General features: G+C 37.8%; 1 protein-coding gene across 2 annotated transcripts; it reads right to left on the reverse strand.

Moving 5' to 3' along the window:
• Positions 1-2185: 2185 nt before the first annotated feature.
• On the reverse strand, positions 2186-21164 carry LOC139975926 (peroxisomal targeting signal 1 receptor-like). 2 transcript variants are annotated; one of them, XM_071984218.1, is made up of 15 exons: positions 20910-21164; positions 19330-19555; positions 18835-18961; positions 18494-18634; positions 17989-18067; positions 16271-16309; positions 13516-13615; positions 12900-13028; positions 11506-11670; positions 10736-10882; positions 10084-10154; positions 8863-9054; positions 8342-8507; positions 6656-6813; positions 2186-5004 (listed from the first exon to the last, which is right to left on the reverse strand). In XM_071984218.1, exons 2-15 carry the CDS (start codon positions 19498-19500, stop codon positions 4803-4805), a joined length of 1887 nt encoding a protein of 628 aa, XP_071840319.1. In that variant the 5' UTR covers positions 19501-19555; positions 20910-21164; the 3' UTR covers positions 2186-4802. The 2 variants fall into 2 exon arrangements, with proteins under 2 accessions (XP_071840319.1, XP_071840318.1); XM_071984217.1 differs by lacking the exon at positions 20910-21164 and adding an exon at positions 20765-20901.
• Between the last annotated feature and the right edge of the window lie 346 nt (positions 21165-21510).

Raw genomic sequence — 21510 nt, forward strand, 5'->3', positions numbered from 1 at the left:
GTCAAACAGAGTTTTCAGTTTATATGCACCCCTGATTGTTTAGTATGGCAACTAGATGCATGAACTCATGAATTGCTATGTAGAGATTCAGTCAAGATATTCTAAACCAAATGAATCGCTTTTTACTGTCCTTTGATTTTTTGTTTTATTTCAAATAACTTTCATTCAATGCACAGACCAATATACTTGAGAATGACATCCAAGGGGAGGGGGGGGGGTGTATAGTAACTATTCACAGTTGAAAATTTCTTAAGAAATGTTTGGCATCATAGCCACCATTTACTGTGTACCAATACTATTTTATTTGGTCTCTCTGTCTAGGCTGTTTGAATGCCATCGACTTTCGGTTCAAAAAGACTATACCGTAAACAGTCCATCCATTGTACCACTAATAAGTGCAGACAGCACAGGGTTTAATAATTATGTCGTCCGCTTTACGGTCTGTTTTACAAAATTTACATTGTAACGCCATCATGCATTGACGCATAGGCGTATACGTCTTGGTAAACTGTAACCTAGTTAAATTCTTTCTTTTGCTATTGTTTAATAATCGAAGAGTCATATCTGGCCAATTGTTACAATCATATGTCATTCATTGTCTGTTCCGCATAATTAAAAAGAATTTTTTTTAATTAATGGAACAATCAAATCAACAAGTGGGTTCCATGAAAATAATTACTGTTGTGACTAGGAAGCATATTAGTAGCAACACTGCCTTGAGGCATTTAACAAGTATAGTTCAGAATATTGCACAAACAAAAAGCATGCTATTCTGTTTAGTAAAGGTTATTAGATTAATTGCTAAATGTTTTGACCCTGCAACAATTTACTCAAAGTTTTCAGAAGTGCTTGCGTTCAAATTCTGACTCAGATTATACCATGGCCAGCAAAATAATAGACTAATTCTTAGAAAATGCTGGTTCGGTGGAAATAAATTTCCACAATGGCCGTTAATCGTATTCTTGCGATCATTTAGCATATTTTCGGTCAGTAGAACTATTAACACAAGGCCCAAGTTTCAATTAGGAGGCCCTGGAAGATATGAAGTGGGTCCCTGCAAAAAAATATGGGATAAAGAATAGTGAATTGTCAGTTTCGTTACATGAAGAGGTGCCAAAACTTACCCGGTGAATATTGGTTCGTGGGGTCTGAACTGGTATTGTTGGGTTGATTGATATCACATCAGGAAAACCCAAAATTACCCCCAGGGGTGGGGTCAATGGCTGAGTTCCAACTTCTGGTCGTCCTCGGTGAAACAAAGTTGAAGCCTGTCTAACCCCTAAATTTGCAGGTGAAGTGCAATGCCACAAAATGCAGATCCAGTTTGCACAGGTTTCCAAATGTTTGCTTCTCCCTCCCCCCCCCCCCCCCCCCCGAAGAAAGGTTTTTGCCATCATCTTCCCCTAACCCTCCCCCATGCACACTCATATTTGGTTTGTAGATGTACCACATTGAGTTAAAGAAGCCTATTGTTTTTGGTGGAGGGCAAAGGTCGTTTGGGGTCACCAGGGGTCAAATTGTGAAACCCTTGTTAACATGTACACCCTCACCTTACATTACGTCAGATTCATGAAGAAAACTGCGCGTTACATTATCGAAACCACAATGCATTTTTGCATTCTGGTTTTAATATTTGGCACTACTAGACGCTCGGATATGGCACACTCTAGCGTTCTCTTTTGCGGACAATATCAGTTGGAGATCACTTTTAGAACTGCACTGAAAACATTTAAAACAAGAGAATTTAACGAAATCCAATTGGTGGTCCTATTTCTGCAACCATGAGACTGGGCCCCCTGGGGCCATGATCCCATGTGTTTACAACGCCCCACCAGTGGGTTACACTGGGGGTTAAAAATTTATATTGTGCCCATCAACCTCCATGAACAACTAGACAGGCATTTCTATAATCAATTTTTCATCGTATACTAGACGGATAAGAAACTCATCCAAGTTGCTATGCCATCACATTATTATGGCAGTATATTTTTGTACATTGATATTGGTCACATTTTGGTGGATACTGGATAATTATACTACTTGCCAACAAGCAAAGATTCATCACTGCATATAGGCTATGGCTGACACAACCTACATTTACAAACACTCGAATGAAGATTACAAACACTCAAATGAAGAAGATACAAACAATTTAACACTCAAATGAAGAAGAAGCAAGACATGATTTGCAAATTCAAACAAAATTTATTTGTCATCTTCAATATGCAATTGATTCACCCATCGACCAGACAATTGTTTTTTTTTTCTTCTTTCTGTGTAAATAATTACAAATTTTCCATGAAATTGCGTAGGAAGTTTGGAAAACTACGGCAAATTGCTGGATTTGGACAATGGTTTAATAGAAGTATTTTAAAGGTGAAACTTGGCACCACATGGAAATTTTAGGAAAAAAGAAAAAGACGATCGCATTGCAATATAGCACAATATACTCTTCATTATATAAATATGTAAATTAAAAATAAAGCAAAATGCTTAGATATTTGAACAGGATTTTCTCTTAACTATTGCAAGTTTTTAAAAAAGGGTTCCAACTGATAATTCCATTTCACATTATTGTTCTGTCTGTCTGTCTGACCCCCCCCCATCCTGATCTTAGAAAGTAAAATGCTTTTTATGACCGTTGACAGTGACGACATGAAAATTGTTTAGATAATTCAAAATTTTTAAAAAATAAACATGGTTATTGTTTTGCATCCCCACTGTTTGTAATTTGATTTTATCAACAAACCAACACATATTTTACCAAATGTCAAAGCAAATTGTTAATTGTAATCAACCATTCTTTCAAGAGTGACCACAGCAAGAATATGCCATTTTTTAATGTTTTTTTTAATTTTAACAAAGTCATTGTCAAAAGTTAATCCTAGCATGGGGAACAACTGACAGCACACCTTTTTTTTTCTTTTTTTTTGGGGGGGGGGCTTTTTTCTAGCTTGAAGTTCAAATGCAAATAACTGACGAAAGACGCTGAAAATCACCTTATTTAAAAAGAGGGGGCAAAAAGGAGAGAAAAACAAATTTTAAGGTTTAAATCATATTAATTAATATTTTAATATTAATATAATTAATAATAACATATATTATATATTATTATTATAAATTTGATTGCTCTTTGTGCCAACCAGCATACTACAAGATCATGTCACCCTCTAGTGCAAAGGCAGGTGGAGTGATCAAACATTCTGCAACTGCTAGGTATTTCAAACCCCATTAATGCAGTCGAACCTTAAAGCAAGGGTAAACATGAAACCTGTGTACTTTTTATATGGAGTTTTTAGATGGAGTTATTATATGGGGCCTACTTGTAATCGGACATTTCAATTTAGCACATGGACCATATGAATCACATGACAGAACAGACTCGACTCTCACCGGTAGAAACTAATTAAGAAATAGTTATTACTCAAATGTGAATATATCAAGAGGACGGATCTCAAACACAATTTAAAAACTTACAACAGGTTTGATAGAAAAGAACTTGGCGTTTTATATACACGAGAAGCAAATGATTTACTTATTTTTGTATTTAATAAATATCTCCATTTTATGAACACCATTTAGCTGCGGACCTTCTGAGAGATACAATGATGCCGTTATGGTATGTATTAACAGGTAATACCAATATAAGTATAGACCATCTTTCTTAGGGCAGCGGCTCCCAATTATAGTCTTTAAAGGGTGTGAAGACTCACGCAAAAAGAAACGTCTAATGCAGGTAATCTGACCTAGCAACCGTCGGTTATTAGACACTAGTGTACAGTCAGTACATACAGCTGCGGTCAATACCCACAGCACAGTATACAAACAATATAGCGATGGACATCTCAGGTTCAGCAAAATATAACAAGGTATCACGTTGCATTACTGTACTGTCTGCATTTTGTAGCGACACGAACAAAACGTCACTTGCAAGCAACAGAAAGTTAACTTTTTCAGAGCGTGGCACGTGTTTTGGGGCAAGTCTTCAATGCCTTTAAACACTGTTTGGTTGTAGCAAAGGATCAAACAATAAACATTTAACTTGACCAACTTTGAGTGACGTAACACTGGTAACATGCTCATGCCAAAGAACTAAAGGAACTGCATACACTCAATTAGTGCAGGATTGTGCACAGATTTTCAGTAACAGTGAAACATTAACTGGACCTTGAGTAAAGGACATGGATTTTGACTAAGATGCAAGGTGATGTATCTTCTATGAGGTATAACTCTGTGGGAATTCAGGCAGCATTACCATGATGGCCACTAATGAACACTTAAAGAGAGAGAGATCTATACAAACTAGTGAGTATTGCTCAGAAATAATCATAAATTCGATGCCAAGTATTTCAAATGGACACCGAGATGTGAGTTGAATTACCAGTAATAGTATAAAGATGTATATCAAAACCGTGGCCCTCACTAATGGATGCTTTACATTGAAAAATATTGAGAACCATTTTGAGTGGACAATGCTCAGAGATTGGATGATTAATATAATCTAACTCGGGAATTACTTTAAAAAACACAGAGAAACAAACCTTTGCCAAAGACAAACCTTTGCCAAAGTTTTGTGCATCTCCCTACATCTTAATAATGAGTACCCAGAGACCGTTTATCACATTAGTCTCTTATAGTAGTCATCACTGACACTGATCTGAATTTCATTACCTCCCATAATCATAGAAACCCAACATCCCATAGTATCAAACCTGGAACCTCTAATGCAGGTAGGACTACCGCACTTCTTGCATAGCAAATCAACGCCCGTTGTTCTCTGGTGGGTCTGTCCTTCGAATTTGTCAGACCTTTACGTCCAGTTCCCGGCAGAGGTGGTCCAGGTCCCTCTTGTCTGCGGCGTCGTATAGATCGGCCCGGCCCATGAGGGACACGGCCATCCTGAGGGTCCCCCAGATGTTGTCCGACATCTGGGACGTCTCACCTTTGGGTCCTCTACCACTTCTTTGAAGAGTTAAAGCTGTTATGAAATGCTCCGTTGCTTCCCTGTCCAAGACGAAAATGATTGAACGGTTCACTTAAGATGTGTGTGTCGGGGGGGTGGGGGTGGGGGAAGGGGACGAGTTACATTATAACCACAAGCACAAAGACGACTGCACGACGGAACTTTTAACAGCCGAAATCTTTTTTTTAAATGAAGAACCATTAAAGCCAGAGCTCTGTGATATAATAATCTGGCTTGTTTAAAATGGTTAGGGATATCAGACGACCAGAATATTCAGGATTTTTTTCTTTTTTTGCAAATTTGTTGTCCCACACCAGCAAACTAAGACTGTCCCATTCCTCTAAAGGTCTTTGTGAAATTCAAATACATCACTGTCTTTGACGATACGCCGTCTTAGTACACATGTGAACTTCACTATACATCACCACTTTGCAAGCATATGAGAGATGTATGTGACAAGGGTCCAGATAACAAAATAATATGGATAATGAGATGACATTAACTATTCCCCCAATAAATATGAATTTTAAGTGAAAACAATCAAGGATGGCAGTCTACCTCACTGTAGTTTGCTCAGTTACAGGGTTATGTTGAACTTAGTAAGAGACCTGTATATTTGTTAGAATTGTTGAAAATAAGGGACAAAGCTTAAAGGGTGTGAAGACTCGCGCAAAAAGAAACGTCTAATGCCGGTAATCTGACCTAGTTTCGAATGAGGTGTAACAGAAGTGTTAGACACCACCATCGATCCCAGTAAATACACACACACAGCTTGCTACCATCGGTCATTAGACACTACAGTGTACAGTCAGTACATACAGCTGCGGTCAATACCCACATCACAGTGTACAAACAATACAGCGATGGACATCTTAGGTCCAGCTAAAGATAACAAGGTATCACCTTTCATTACTGTACTGTCTGCATTTTGTAGCGACACAAACAAAACGTCACTTGCAAGCAACGGAAAGTTAACTTTTTTAGATGGCCCCACGCTGTTTGGGGCGAAGCAGCCATATTAATATGATAGTGCTAATCTTCACCTATTCTTCTACAGACAAGTATGCAATTAGCAGGTACACAACACAAAGAGATCAAAGACAATTTTCTTTTCAAATGATATGAGCAAATAAAGTCATAAACCGATCTATAAAATAGGTTGTAAAATATCCACGATACTCGTCAAATGGATTTTGTTGTTCAAAGCGGTTGCGAATAGCTCTTGCCTAATATGTTGATTCATGCAAACAATTTAATTCAGAGAACACAAAGAATACCTAGCAGGTTATTATTGTTGCAACTCTGGTTGTTTGAACAAAAGACCCTTTTGAATCATATTCTTCAAAGTCAGACCAAGGACAAGCGATGAAAAAAACTATAAACAATTTTTATGGTTACAAAAGATCTTCTCTGAACCGTAACCGTAGCTTACCAGTGCATTCTAACTGCACTGGTCAAATTTTAATCAAGGGCCACCCCCCATATGCAAGGCTTGTTTGTGAAAAAAAGGGTGGATTTTGTAATCTATCCTTCAATACCAAATATTTTATTGCCCCAGACACTTTCTTATGTAAGGTTTCGTCAAATGGAAATGCAAATCAAAACTTTGACCTCCTTCCACGGGAAACCACAATTTAGCACAAATATGGAGAGATCAATCTCATTTTAATACCCTCTGATAATGAAACGTACTTGTAAGCTCCCAGGTTGACGCAGCTGATGCCCAGGTTGTAGCGAGATCTTATGAAGCCCGGGGAGAGTTCCAAGGCGTGACGGTAGGCATCGATGGCCTCCTCGCTTCTGCCTCCATTGGCAAGCGTCGCGCCAAGCCTGTTCCACACCAGAGAGTCCTGTGAGGAAGATTAAACTTAGTGGCTAGTGCTCATTTTAAAGCTGTCAATGCATTTAGGTGAATAGCTCTTTAAATAAATGTTTGAATAAGCATATTACAATTTACATGGATACAAGAATTTTTCCTCTTTTCATTTCATTTATCTAATTTAATGTCAACAGAATCTACATTGCTTGAGGGTTTCTGCAGGGCCCTTTATTAGGGGTTCACACTGTTTTTGTGTTGCTATTCGACTGAGAAATAGGACGATTTTGTTGCTTTGTTATATAAGTATCATTTAATGGAAGGTAGTTAGGGTACTTTCAAAAGCATATTTGCGAAAAATGGACGCCACATTGGTGCCAGTTAAGTTAGTTAACCATGCAAACTTTTCACAGTCAGACAATTATAATTTATTTGAATTTAAAAGACAGATAAATGATAAAATCGGCCAGATAATATAGGCAGGGAGAGAAGAAAAGAAGAATGACGATGGATAGCTATAGCCAGTTGGGACAATTTTCCTAATGCTAATATCTCTCCAAACTGTCCTCTCTTATCATGCTACAAAGCACTCCTATTGACAGTACAAACAGTTTCTAACCTTTATCTGATATGAAACATGATATTCATACTGCTCATACTGACAATACAAGTGCTGTGAAAGCGGGACAGTAGAGACAAAATTGTCCCGACTTGGTGGCTCTCAGCTTCTCTTTCACTTTCAAAGAGGGTGAGTGGGGAGACAGAGAGGGGGCTTATCTGTCAATTCCAATTGTTTTGTTTGTCTATCATGTATCAGCAGTTTTTTTGTTAACAGCCATTTCTATCTATGATGTATCAGTTTTATCAGAGTTGTAATCGATCACTTCAAGTTTAAGGTCAAATCAAAGTCAGTTATTTTCCTAAGTTTATGAGGAAAACTTCACATAATTGTTTTGAGTCATCACTTTTGCTGTTTCTTTGAGCACTTGAAATATGTGCCGTACTACTATCACATTGGCCATTCCCAGAGCTACTATCTCTGGTGGGAATTCACTTTCTTGTAACTGAAAACCCAGACATTCTCACCCCCTCCACCTCCCTTTACCCTTATCAGTTCATGTTTCTTTTAACTGAAAACCCAGACATTCTCGCCCCCCCACCCCCCCCTTTACCCTTATCAGTTCATGTTTCTTATAACAGAAAACCCAGACATTCTCGCCACCCCCCTTTACCCATATCAGTTCATGTTTCCTGTAACTGAAAACCCAGATATTCTCAGCTGCCCCCCCCCTCCCCAATCCCCATTAGTTCATGACATGAATCTAAAATCTGATGCAAATGGCAACTTTGGAGAGCAATTCCCGATAAATGAAAGGAAATGAGTGACTAGAACTCTGTAACACATGTACATTACTATGCTCTTTTCTTTTTCAACTCTAAGTTATAAAATTAAACTTTTCTCAACCTAATCCTTCCTTCACCTCACTTCTCCACCCTACTACTCTCAGTCTGTAGCCCCCTTGTCAGCCCCCTTTTAGAAGATACAGCGCCACTGCTTTTACCTGAGGCCTGACCGCTAAAGCAGCCCTGAAGCAATCTTCTGCTTTAGCATATTCATGAGATAAATTGAAGAGTACCCCTAGTCCCTGTTGGACATCGGCGTCCACTGCGTTTGGTGACATCCTAGCGGCTTCTATGTACTGGTCCTGCACTTCCTTGTGCAGAGGACTGTGAAAAAGAAAATAAACATTTAAAGATTTTATAACTAGATGTTGAAAAAGAAAAGAACATAGTAATGTACATTTGAAGAGTTCTAGTCACTAATTTCTTTCAGATTAGATTTAGAGACACATTTCTTTCTTTCTTCTCTCCATCCCTTGTCTACTAATCCCCTTACATCTATCTCTTTGTGCTCAACATGCTCGTTAACCTACCAAGATGCCTCTAGATTGCAAGATGCCCCCTCTCCACACCCGAGTCACTTATTCGATGAAATTTGTAACTTAACTTCTCACAGCAGATTTCCATTGCTCATTTAGTACCTATCTATATAATAAACACACATAATCATGTTTTTTCTCACCTGGACATAACAGACTGTATCCTTAAATCGGGTACTTTGGTTTGAAGTTCTCTCGCTACAGACGAATACGTAGGGTTTGCCCCGATCCATCGATGGAGAGCTTCCAGCGCTTGGTTCTGCATCGATTCGTTGGTGTAACTGACGGCTAACGTCATCAATGCTGGCAGGTTAGTTGGCATGAGTTCAAGGCATCTGTGTGTGTGTGTAGGAAACATACTACATATTGAGAGACCAGTGGACACAGCCAGCAGATGAGGTAAAATTATATTTAGCAGGATGAGTTTTAGGCATCTGTGTGTGTGTGTGTAGGAAACATACTACATATTGAGAGACCAGTGGACACAGCCAATAGATAAAGTAATAATTACTTTCAGCAGACTAGACACATGGATGAGTTCAAGGCATCTGTCTGTGTGTGCAGGAAACATACTACATATTAAGAGACCAGTGGACACAGCCCATAGATAAACTTAAATTATTTGCAGCAGACTAGACACATGGATGAGGTTTAGGCATCTGTGTGTGTGTGTGTAGGAAACATACTACATATTGAGAGACCAGTGGACACAGCCAGTACATGAAGTTAACATTATTTGCAGCAGACTTAGATGCATGGATGAGGTTTAGGCATCTGTATATGTGTGTGTGCAGGAAACATACTACATATTGAGAGACCAGTGGACACAGCCAGTAGATGAAGTTAACATTGTTTGCAGCAGACTAGACACATGGATGAGACCATTTTTGGTCAGAATAAATTTCAAGAATATGAACATTTAGTCTGCCAAGTCAGTTTAATAACCACTGTCATACATACATACCAATTCCCATTATCTACCTCTTTATATTATTTTCATCCATCAAAACCCATAGTATTATGCCTACAATTTTTTGTCCAAGTCCATACCCTATTTCATTCAATACTACTTGGGCAGTCTGGGCAATATCTGCTTACAACTGACTTGTTGAAGAAATTAAATTGGTATCTAGTAAACAGAAATTGTTTTTTTCTGGAGGTAGTTGCTTCACATTCTGTTTCATAAACAACACCCTTTTGTTCTCTGTTTCATATACAATACCCTTTTGTTCTCTTTCACAATTGATTTCATCTGTTTGTGGTCAATGTCTCTTTCACCTGCCACAGCAGGGGTACTAACATTCCCGGAATAGTTGTACTTGATATTGATAAAAAAAACAAAAGCCTTCTAACAATAGACTCACTTTTTACAGGCGACAATGGCAGCCATTTCTTGTTCATTCTCAGCTTGAGTAGTTCCTAAATACTGCCAGGCCTGCAAAGAAGGAAATAAAGATGCAAACTGTAAGAGCAAGGCCAACACTAGATGTTGTATGTATTTTAAAACTTCACTTAGACAGCAAGTAGAAGTGTAAATTGCCATTTGTTGAAAACAATGATACTAAGTAACGCCTTCCACTTCCTGTTTTCTATCTTAAAGTCACAAAGTAGGATTAATATTCAGCATAACTTTTTTTCTTATAGGTTGTGAATGAGTGGAACGGTTTGCCTGAGAAAGTTGTACTTTCAAGTAGTGTCAATGGGTTTAAAATGCTTTGGACAAGCACTTTAAGAATTGTAATCGGGTCTGAGCGTTTGTGTCTTCAGTTTTTTTTTCCTTTCCCATAGGGTCCTTGATGGGGACTTGATTTCTTCTTCTTCTTTTGCTTTTTAGCAAATTCACTAAACAGTTTGTGAATGGTGCCAGAAGATATCTGCCTCTTCTCCTACCCACCCACAAACATCTCTCCCCTTCCCTGTCCTCTCTGTTCAATACACCTTCAAAAGTTAAGATGGCATCAGTGAAATAAAGATAATGTTCTAGTAGCGGGTATTTGAATTAAGGCCACGCAATACCTCTGTATGTTCAGGATTCTTCTGGACGGCTGCTTCAAACAGAAGGACCGCACTGGCGAGGTCGCCCTCTTTCAATCTCTTCTGTCCTTCTTCAAATGGGTTTGGATGCTCTAGTAATGGATTATCTTCTTCGAATGAATAATCAGCCTATGAAAGAAAGATTGCAACAACAACAACAAAATTTACATATATGCAAATATTTTTGGGTGCTATGATGGGATCCAATTGAGTGGCCTTTGAAAACACAATTAGATATGTAGCATTCTGTTAGTGCCTATCACCCATCTATATTAGTCCACTTCCTACCAAGGAGGTTCTCACTCTAAAGTAAAGCCCCATTATATGACCGTGACCTTCAGCAGTTTGGCGCCAAAAATGTGAACATTTGGTAAAAATTTGGCGAACCTTTTTGCACGTTGTGTGTAATTGCCCTATCAGCTTTTAGCAAGAAAGAATACATCCATATGGATTGCAACAGAACGTGACTGAAGTAAGGCCTTATTCCGTTTGGAAAACTGCATTCCATAACAATGGCTAATAATAAGCCCACTCATACTTGGCCAATTTGACCAATAGGTTATTTTTTGTGTGTGTTTGTTTTACTTGCTATGAAAAGTGGACTTAAATGACCAAACATGAAAATACAATCAGGCTGAATATTTTGATATATCATATTCACTGTATGTCCATCAAATGGCACTCAGTACACAAATGAAAATCATGGCTGCACTGGAACTGAATGAATACCAGAGAATTACAAAACAACATACTGGTTCTTTGGAAGCTTGGTTGAAATCAGACAACCATGGATGAGCATCTGGAGCCTCTGATGAAACCTTTTCCCACTGTTTCTGTAACTTATCCCAAAACTCTTCCTCGGCTGGCATGGTGTTGGGATCGAGAAACTCATCCACCCACTGGTCTGAAGGTGACTTCTGGAGGATGAAGTAGGAACAGTCAAAAAGTAGGTACTAACCCTTTAAAAAAGATGATTAGTGTTTGATATGTTTGGTATGATAGGAGTGTTAGCTCAGTAGTTAACACCGGTGCCTTTCAATCATAAGGTCCCCATTTTGAGTCACTCCAAGATTAATGTATGTCGTCCAGTTACAGAGTTGTTGACAATTGACAATTCCTAATCATGGACGTTAAATATGAATGTAAGAGACTGACACCTGTCAGCTTGCAACTTGATAAGCCAATTAGGCTTCTTCACGAGTTCCTGCTTGGAGGAGGATCTAAAATACATACATATGTTATTGAGTAAATTAAGACCAAAAGGACAAGTTGTGTGCTAGTACATGTAATGTTTTCTGATAAAGCTGTTTTGAAGATAGTCAACTTTAAGATAAGCTCAATGTCTGGAATGTTCCTTGAAGGATAATTTAATGATGATTATGTTGGCCCTTCAGTTTATACAGAAATGCTACTACAATGGTTTAAAAATCCTAAAACCTCTATCAAATTACACTATCCATAAACATGGTATAAACAGCTGAGCACCCTTGCATAACAGTCAATGTACTTCTTGAGAAACTGTATAATGGGGTCCATACAGTAACGTTATTTCAGGACGAAACAAGTCTCTGTTTCCCATTGAGTTTTGCACTGTATCTGAGGAACTGACGTTTATGGCTTGGGTTAGACTATGTAGTCAGCCACTTTAACTGATAAGCCTCGTTTAATGTTCAAAGTGGGACCTACTTAGACCCTCAAGTCACCTTGTTAAGATATCAACATAAGAATGGCAATTAAATATTTTGAGGTACAGGGTTTTGCTTGTCACATGTCCCATCTCTCTCTGCACCAAGGCTTGAAGCACAAAATACATCATTACTTTACCCTATAGTAATGTAGTCTATATCATATCAATAGATATTAATATTTAATACATATTTTCATTTATGACCAATCATAGGCTTATCTAGATTTTGAAATTTAATACGCCCTTCATTATGACCAAATCATAGGCTTAAAATACAATACAACAGACGAATACCTAGTAGACCCATCCACTAATTTGCATATAAGATTCTGAACTGCATGGGGAAATTCTGGTAAGATATCAACGGACAGCACCACAGATTAAATGAACCATTTATAAATTCTGAGGAATGTAATCAGGTCGACCATGAATAAAATTCATGAAACTGGGAATTTATACCTCATTTTGGATAAACTCCGAGGACCATGATTCATATGCCTCTTCAATTGGAACTCCTTCTTTGTCCTTTAGTTGGTTATCCTCGATGACAATCTCACCGCTTCCGACCTGTTTGACAAACTTCACAAACTGGTGAGAGCAAGACAGGAGAGGCACTTTCTCAATAATCACAGTTTCACCAAAATAAAATGGAAAAGTATTTCCCCAAATACAATGGAGGCATCATTCAACTCTTTTCTTCTCCCCGCAAATTCCACGCTAACTCATAAAAAAAATGTTTTTATCCATTTCCCCAAAATGAACATATTAAATTCCAGCTTACTGTTCACAGACCTTTGTATCTTCCGAAAGAGAGCAATCAGGTCTCAAAGATAATTCAAAAAGGTTTTTGGAAATTCTTCATATAATAAAGTAATTTTTTCATGATCCAATTCCCAGGAGCAAATTAATGTGAAAGACATTCTTCGCACAACACGCAGAGATAAGATGAGCAGAATGTTGTCACACACCTGTTTTGATTCCTTCCGTAAAACTTCCTTTCACACCCCAATAATCCTGCTCTTTCCATGCAAAAAGACAATTCTTACACTTTTCCACCCCAACTTATGCAACTTACTTCCGAGTTTGAAAACTTGGGGTCATCTAGAGTTCCCAGTAGATGATTGGCCGTTTTGGCGACTTCAGCAGTCTCCTCGGCATTTTGAAATTCATCAACCCTGTGAACAGAAATGAGATGTTTCTTTGAACCTAGCCATCTATGTTCTGATTCAAGGTGAATTTATCCTATGTTTATTCTTCTCTCTCTCCCAATAGGGTTCTCAATAAACAGCCGGCTGCCAAACTCAAGCACACTACACTCTTTCAATCCAAACGGCAGAAAAAAAAAATGCAGCCCACGATCTAGATTGCACTATGGCTATGACCCTTAATAATCTTTGATTCTTGTCTTGCCCCCTGAGCCAACAATGCATTTGTATGGCAATCATTGAAACACTTGAAAACCCGTTCTCTAATGTGTCATAAAGAACAGATAGTAATATATGATATGTAACATGTCTTAGCTTTTAGTTTAAGAGGAAGCCTACAGTCTTGAGCCTTGGACTCCCACTAAGCTTAGGATAAGGCTAACTGTAGGTACCAGTCTGTGTTTTAATCTACAACCTTTGTCTCAACCAACAGCCTTATTCCCTGTTTATGTCTAAGGTCCTAGTTTAAGACAAAGCCTACAGTCTTGAGCCTTGGACTCCCACTACACTTTAATAGGATAAGGCCACACCCACACAAAATAAAAGGAAGGCACCTGTCTGGTGTTTCAATCAACAACCTTAGCCTCAACCAACAGTCTTAATTAAATCTTTAAGTCTAAGATTAGAATCTAAACCTCATCCTTACACTGGATTTAGTACAAACTGACAGTCAATATCCAACCAGACTGCAGTACATAGTGGTAATTACATTTAGTCTTATGAGTTGAGTCTTGCCCAACAGAACAAAGTGCACCTCTTACAAGGTCATACTGTACCCACATATAATAGATTGAGTATGGAATACTTCAAAGAGTCTACATAAAGTCCATGGTAGATGCTATTTTCAAATACACCCGTAGTACTACTAATACACAGATACTTTGCATTTTGCTTTCGCCAAGTGCCAACTCAACTGTAACTAACAAAATTTTAATTAAAATATGCTCGAGATAATTTCACTTCCTGTTTACAGCAAATTGAGCTGTTATGATACTGAGACTGAGAGTAGTGAAAAGTGTGAAAATAAAACGTACATAATAGTACAACCGGGTTGAAGACAGGCCCATTTGTGGGATACAGGCTGCTGTTAAAATTTTAATTACTGTGCAACCTTTCTATACATATATAGGTAGCAAAACATGTGGGCAACTTTTTTTACATGAACCTTGTGTGAATATTACACCTAGGGAGTTTTAACATACTGAATCAGGGGAATACATTTATTATCTGGTATCACAGAGCAAATTGCTAAGTTCCAAAAAATGGAAAACTTGTTAAAATAATGCAAAGATGTATCTAGGCAACTTTTTACACAGAGCCACAGTGCAGTATCTGATTGAGAAAAATCCTGATGCTGACCATTGCCCTACTACAGTAGATGTAAATATTGAATTATTTTCCTGCAGATCCAGATTATATATATATATATATATATATATATGTATATATTAATATACAAATCCAACCATATGGCAAAACTTGTTTCCCCTTCATTTTCTAAAATATTTTGGCACAATTCCTAAATCAAAGGCCTCATATAGGCATTCCCATTATAAAACAGGAACACACCAATCCCACAACCCTACACTCTCGTTTGGTACTGTCTCGTACTAATAATAATAATCACGCAACCATGGCAAATGTAGCCTACATGGGAAACAAATATAGTGGGACGCATTACTGGGAAGAACTAATGATTCCAGGGTGTTTCTTAAATGTGTCCTTGGAAAAGCTCGGTCCGGTACGGAAATGATATTTGAGCGTGAGAGAGAGAGAGCCGATCATTTCATAATGCCAACAATATTAGATGTGTGGCAGTGGTTGTACAAAACATGTAGTCGGGCAATACGGTCTATTGAACACCACCTTCTCCCACATGCTTAAGCATTTATGTCATGGACAAATAAAGGCGGTGTTTATTGTCTGAATTTTGCATGCCCTTAAGACTCTTGAGAATAGGCCAAAAATACTGGGCAAAACAAAAATTATTGTTACGGTTGTGTGATTATTCGCTACACCATAAAGTATGCGAAACAAAACTATATATTTACACCATCGTGGTTGCATGCAAAATAAGGCGTTACGGTTATTAAAGTGTCAAAACATAAGAGACAGGACTGCCTTATATCTGTGTTGTAGACTGTTGAGGTGTGAGATATCTTAGTGGATTGAGGTACCAACCATAAGGATACTGCAAGTTTATTGTAGAATTTTTTATATGAACAAATGATACAAAATAACCTCTTATGAGGTGTTTGCACCACTTTTAAGTTTACTATATCTCCATTTCTCCCCCCTCCCCCCCCCCTTAAAAAAAAGAGGAAAAAATAGGTACCTTCCAATCATAATCTTTCATATTTTGAAATAAATTGATACAGGGGTGAACACCCACTAAAATGTCATCATCATTTAGTCTCTGGATCTAACATGGAAAACACAATTGGTATCTCACTATCTTCGCTACCACCAAAATGGTTTCAATTTAGGGAAATGTTACAATAAACTCATAGTTCTTTGTTTAATCCTTGCTAGCACTAGCTGATCTAACCATACAGTGAATTTACTTTTCAGTCTTGTTTATACTAAATATAAAACCACTGACTGTTCCTTGCAAGTACAACGTACCATTTCTCATCTTCAGACTGACCGGTGAATTCATTTGCCCTGAGAGAAGAAATGATGTGAAATGTCATATATGGAGGTTTGTAAATGTTTGGTGAAAATAAGACACAAGTAAGTGAAATGAATTAGTAAGTTAGTAACTGCAATGCAACTGTTCTTAATAAACTAATGCTATTTTCTTGGAAAGCCACTGACAAATATATACGTATTTCTACCTTGGGGACTACTGTGAACATTAGAACATTCTGTCATCATCTATTACATGTTGGTAATTTTCTCAAAAGAATAAACAAGAAATTGCAGATATGAAAGGTCAGTTAGTTAAGAGTCTTTTTGACCTTTTGTGAAAAATTTGAAAAAGTGCGATGAAAGAGAAAATATTATGAAAAATTTCAATAAGATACAATTGTCTTGGACAGCTATCTTTAATACTGCTTGAGAAATAAATAGTGCTCCAAAACTCTTTCCTGTTAAGTTTTTGTGGTCTCTGTCAATGGACTAATCACTAGAGATTTGACATTTAAACTTTGTCTTTACACATGTACCATCATTCATTATCCTTATCGTTGGTCATTTGCCAACACACTCGAACACTGTTGCATTTATAATAAATCCACTTCTGGTACAGGGCTACTTGCAGTTCCACTCACGACATTCTCTTGTAACTTTATTGTGTGTACTAATCCGGGTATAAGTGGCAGTCTTAGTCTCCCACCACTTAAATCTTGTTCATAACGATCGAATTGGGAAAAGCATTGATCATCAAAATGTTTGTTACAAATAACACTGTAGTTCGATGGCCCTTTGAAGTCAGCCCTAGTGAGCTGCACGAAACGGGTCCAAAGACGTTGAGTTTTTACATCCTTTGGCCACTGATGAAGGCTTATTCTATCAGAACTTACATTGCTACAACCTCCAACAACACAACGCCTTGGCATTTTAATCAATCAGTGTAAATTTGAAGACAGAATAGCTACAAAATGGAGGATGTACAACCACGCTTACACCATAAACCACACGAACTCAACACAACTCCAAATTAGCTATCCAATAACCTGGAATACCCCATGCCAGGACCACTTTAACATTTCATTCCAATTGATGGTTACACGTCTGTTTGATCAGTTGCATTAACATTTTGTGATCAAAACTCTGTACATATTGGGGAAGGAAGCTTACAGACCCTGATTGGGTAACTTATCAAATATGTTGATGGCGCATAGTGACCCTGAGAGAGGGGGAGGCTAGGGGGTGAGCAGTTAATGTGCAAGTACAGTGTAATATGAACATTAGACTGAATTCATTGTCAAAATCTCATTGATTAGCTTTGGATTGCTATATAATTTAAAATACCTTGTAAATTTGGAGAAATGTTTTTAATATTTTCCTTTCACCAACCCCACCTCCACAACCCTCCCTTTACTTTTTATACCTTCTTATTTTGAGGGCCAAATCTGGTTCAATGGTAAAACCCCAACCTGCATGTATGGCCTCTAGGCCATGAGGGCTCAATTGACAGGATAAAACAGTTTATTAGTACTTAAGGTTTACCTTAAATTTCTAATGTTAAAAATGTTTGACAACCAAGACTTGATGAGTTAGAAGTTACTACATATGGATAACTCTGAAAAGATGTTGGCTCGTAGAAAAACTAGGGCAAAAATATTAAGTGTAGGTGAAGTGTGTTGGGTTAGGGTTAAACTAATTTTTCTGAAACATACCACTGCTGGTGTTCATTTTGCTCCAGATAATCTTGGGCCCACTTTGTGTCATCAGTTTCTGGTAGAATGTCAGGGCCAACTGTAAAATAAATTGATGTTTAATACATCATTAAAATTTGTAACCTTTTGTTCCTTCTTTCCCTTTAGATAGAAGTTGCCATTATTGAATGTTATTTTCATTACAAACTAAACATTTAATCGTACTGTACAGTAATTAGTTAATTAGGTTAACTAAATTCCAAGTCTGTCTTCTTCTTGTTTAACAATTCCTTAATTTAATTCTCTGAAGTTCATTCAATTTGCCCAAGTCCTTAGCTTATTTTCTGGTTATCCAAACAGATACACCTGAAACTGAGTAGCAGTTATGATAAACGTGGCTTTCTACTGCCGGTCATAACTTCCTAAAATTTAACTGCTACTGAATCCAAAAGCGAAAATAAAAAACAAAAAAGAACATACAAAACAATATCAAATAAACAAAAGATGACTGCAAGCTGCCACTCACCAGCATCGTTTTGAGCATCTAGAAACTGTTTGGTCCAGTCTTGACCGGTGTCATCAATGACCTCTTGACCTCTTCTTTGTTCACCCTCCAAGAAATCAGCAGCCCAGTCTGGGTGGATAGCAAGATCTGCCACCCCTGGTGCTAGAAACAATAATTATATCATTTAATTTTATACTAAGAAGCAATATAGTTGCTAAGGGGATTGACAACTTGTCTAGTAATGCTATTCAAAAACACAAATTTTACTTGAGCACTTTACATTTTATCATGCATTCTTTAAATAAGTTAAAAATTTAAAACATTGTGTTTCTTAAAGCAGTTATCGTGGCCTTGGTTCTTACCCTGAACTGGTGCTTGGATGGCATGGGCTCTCTCTATATCATTCATTTCCCTGAGTAGGGATTCCATGTGGAATGTCTGTGGTGGAGCGACATGCCTGTGCTGGTCAGCCAAGAACTCGTTCACCAACTGTCAAAAAAGTGCAGCGCATTTATTATCAGAAATAAACCCAAAGTCTGCACTTTATAAAAACCTTTCAAAGTAGATCAACTTCTCACTGAGAATTTCTCAGATATGTCGGCCAGATTTTTTATGTTATCATAATTTGACGAAATCTTCTGAATACTGTATGTGCTACTAAGTATATATGTATAATGAAGAAAACAGATTGCTGATTTTAAAGAGTAGTAAAAATAAATTAACTATGAAAATATAGCACACTTTGGTCTGAGATATCAATACCAACAGATTTTGGAAGTTAGATCTACACTTAAGTTGATACTGTACAGTACATACTGTTAAATAAAGTGATCACAGAAAGTTAATTTTGTAATTACTTGATTTTCTGGAATACCAGAGAACCTTTGTGACTGCTCTGCCAATCTATTTGGAGGTCTGATGCCCTCCTGCCTCATGGATTTATCCTGAGTAAAATGAGATGTCAGCTTCATCAATGGGTTGGCTGTCCCACATTCTGCATCGACCAGATCCCTCATCCCTGTTGCCATGGTGATACTCCTTTGGTAGTACTGCCCTCTGTTATATACGTCTGAGAATAATTACCTGTAATGTAATGACAGATCATTTTGTTGTGTCTTTGTGAACGGCACTTTATTCTCAATCATATATGACCACTTTTTAAAGTACTGAGGGAGGTGAAGACAACCAGTTTAACATCACAACAGTGCTGCCATTATGAACAGTTATTTCCAACCATTGAAACAAGAGAACCAAAAAATGGGTCCAATTCATTATCATCTGCACACCCCCCTACCCCAAACCGAGAAAAAAGTGGACTTTTGATCTGGAAACGTAGAGGTTAGCAGTGGACGTTCTCACCGCTATACAACTCCTTACTTATTTCAATTTTAAGTTGTTGTACTTGCCAATAAGCTCAAAGAGGTGGAAAGCATTTTCAGGGAGGTGTTAGCGATGGAGAAAACTACACTCTCTCCTGATTATAAACCTTCTCAATACGTACTTCAGAGAGTTAGTAATTCCTTTTCATGTATCACTATCAGACGTAACATTGGCAGGATTATTCATTACCCTAGTATTAAATTTAGCATGGTTATGCTTCCCAAGGGATGCTGAAGCTTTAACAACCTAGAAAATCCTCAAACAAAGTGTAAACAATACTTTGAAGTGATGTGATCATATGCACTCTTGTCCGATTTCATTGTCACTGTATCAATGGTTACATGCAATATAATTTATAGGCATCAACACATATTACCTCATACTATGTTGTTTCTCCATCTCTAACACCTCCCTGGTATTTCATCAAAACAATGTGACTGTAGGGATATGGAGCAGTTCACAGTATGGGATAGGGAAGTAAGGACCTACTGTTCTGTTATGCAAAGTTTTTCACATAATTACAAATACTAGCCTGTAGGGCCTAGTCTAGTAACACTAGCACACTGTAGCTTAGGCTACGATTTGCAAGGATTCGGCTGAAAAGCTGAAACGTTTTGAAGTAACAGTGGTTGCATGGTCTAGAGCGAAAGCCCGTTCATTGCCTAAACATATCATATCATTTGCCAAATAATCTAAGTAGTTTAACATACGTTGTGTAACATTCGAATGACCTATTGCAATTAAGTGAGGATAGGTCCCTAGCCTACGCTTGGGTGCTTGGCCTAACACTAACTAGCAACACTAACTGTAACAGCAGCTCACACACGACTCACGTTTTGCAATGACAAGGAAAGCCGAGAATATTACCAAACTTTGCATTAACTGTTAGTATTTCGACTTAAAATGCATTACCTGTGGATCTTTCACCACAATGACCGATGTATCATAATAGCTTGCGTTTCTTTCCCCTAAAACCAGAGAAATTATGAGATGAAATTGAAGTTACGTTCACAATCGCAAATACCAACGAAGCCATGTAATACTAATTAGTAATTACCTTGTCAGGAACAGATCTAGGGCCTAGATATATTTGAATAGAAGTCAGTCTATGACGACAAAGTGGCGTACACTTCGTGCAGGAAATCGTGCCAATAACCTGCAGGAGAAAACGTGAAATTGGATACAAATCCCATAATATCGATCAGTTAGCCTACTAAGAACGATAAGTAACAGCTATCACCAAATTGAACCAGAAGGTTGTCAAAATCTTCTAGCGAGTGTTTCAAAGTCGTTCTCCCAACTCTTCAAGTAAAGATGATATGGTGTGTCTCTAGATAATTAACAGATCTCCGTGGTACGTCTCGAACTGCACTGTATATGAGACCGCTCAGATTGCGTAATCGTACCATGACAGGTGGCCTGCCTAAGTGAATTCAGTTGATTGCCTTACCAAGTTTCGCTAAAGCCAAGAGCAGAGAACTCGAGCTCCGATTGTTCATATAAAAGAAAACGAAAATGAATCATGAAAGTATGAATGTTATAGTAAGTACAATTGTGCTTCAATGAGAAATGATGATGATGATGACAATACTAAGCCTTAGAAATCAATTTTTTGTTTAGGGTTAGGGTTAGGGTTAGGGTTAGGGGGTTAGGGTTAG

The sequence above is a fragment of the Apostichopus japonicus genome, chromosome 11, assembly GCF_037975245.1.
Source record: "Apostichopus japonicus isolate 1M-3 chromosome 11, ASM3797524v1, whole genome shotgun sequence".
Lineage (NCBI taxonomy): Eukaryota > Metazoa > Echinodermata > Holothuroidea > Aspidochirotida > Stichopodidae > Apostichopus > Apostichopus japonicus.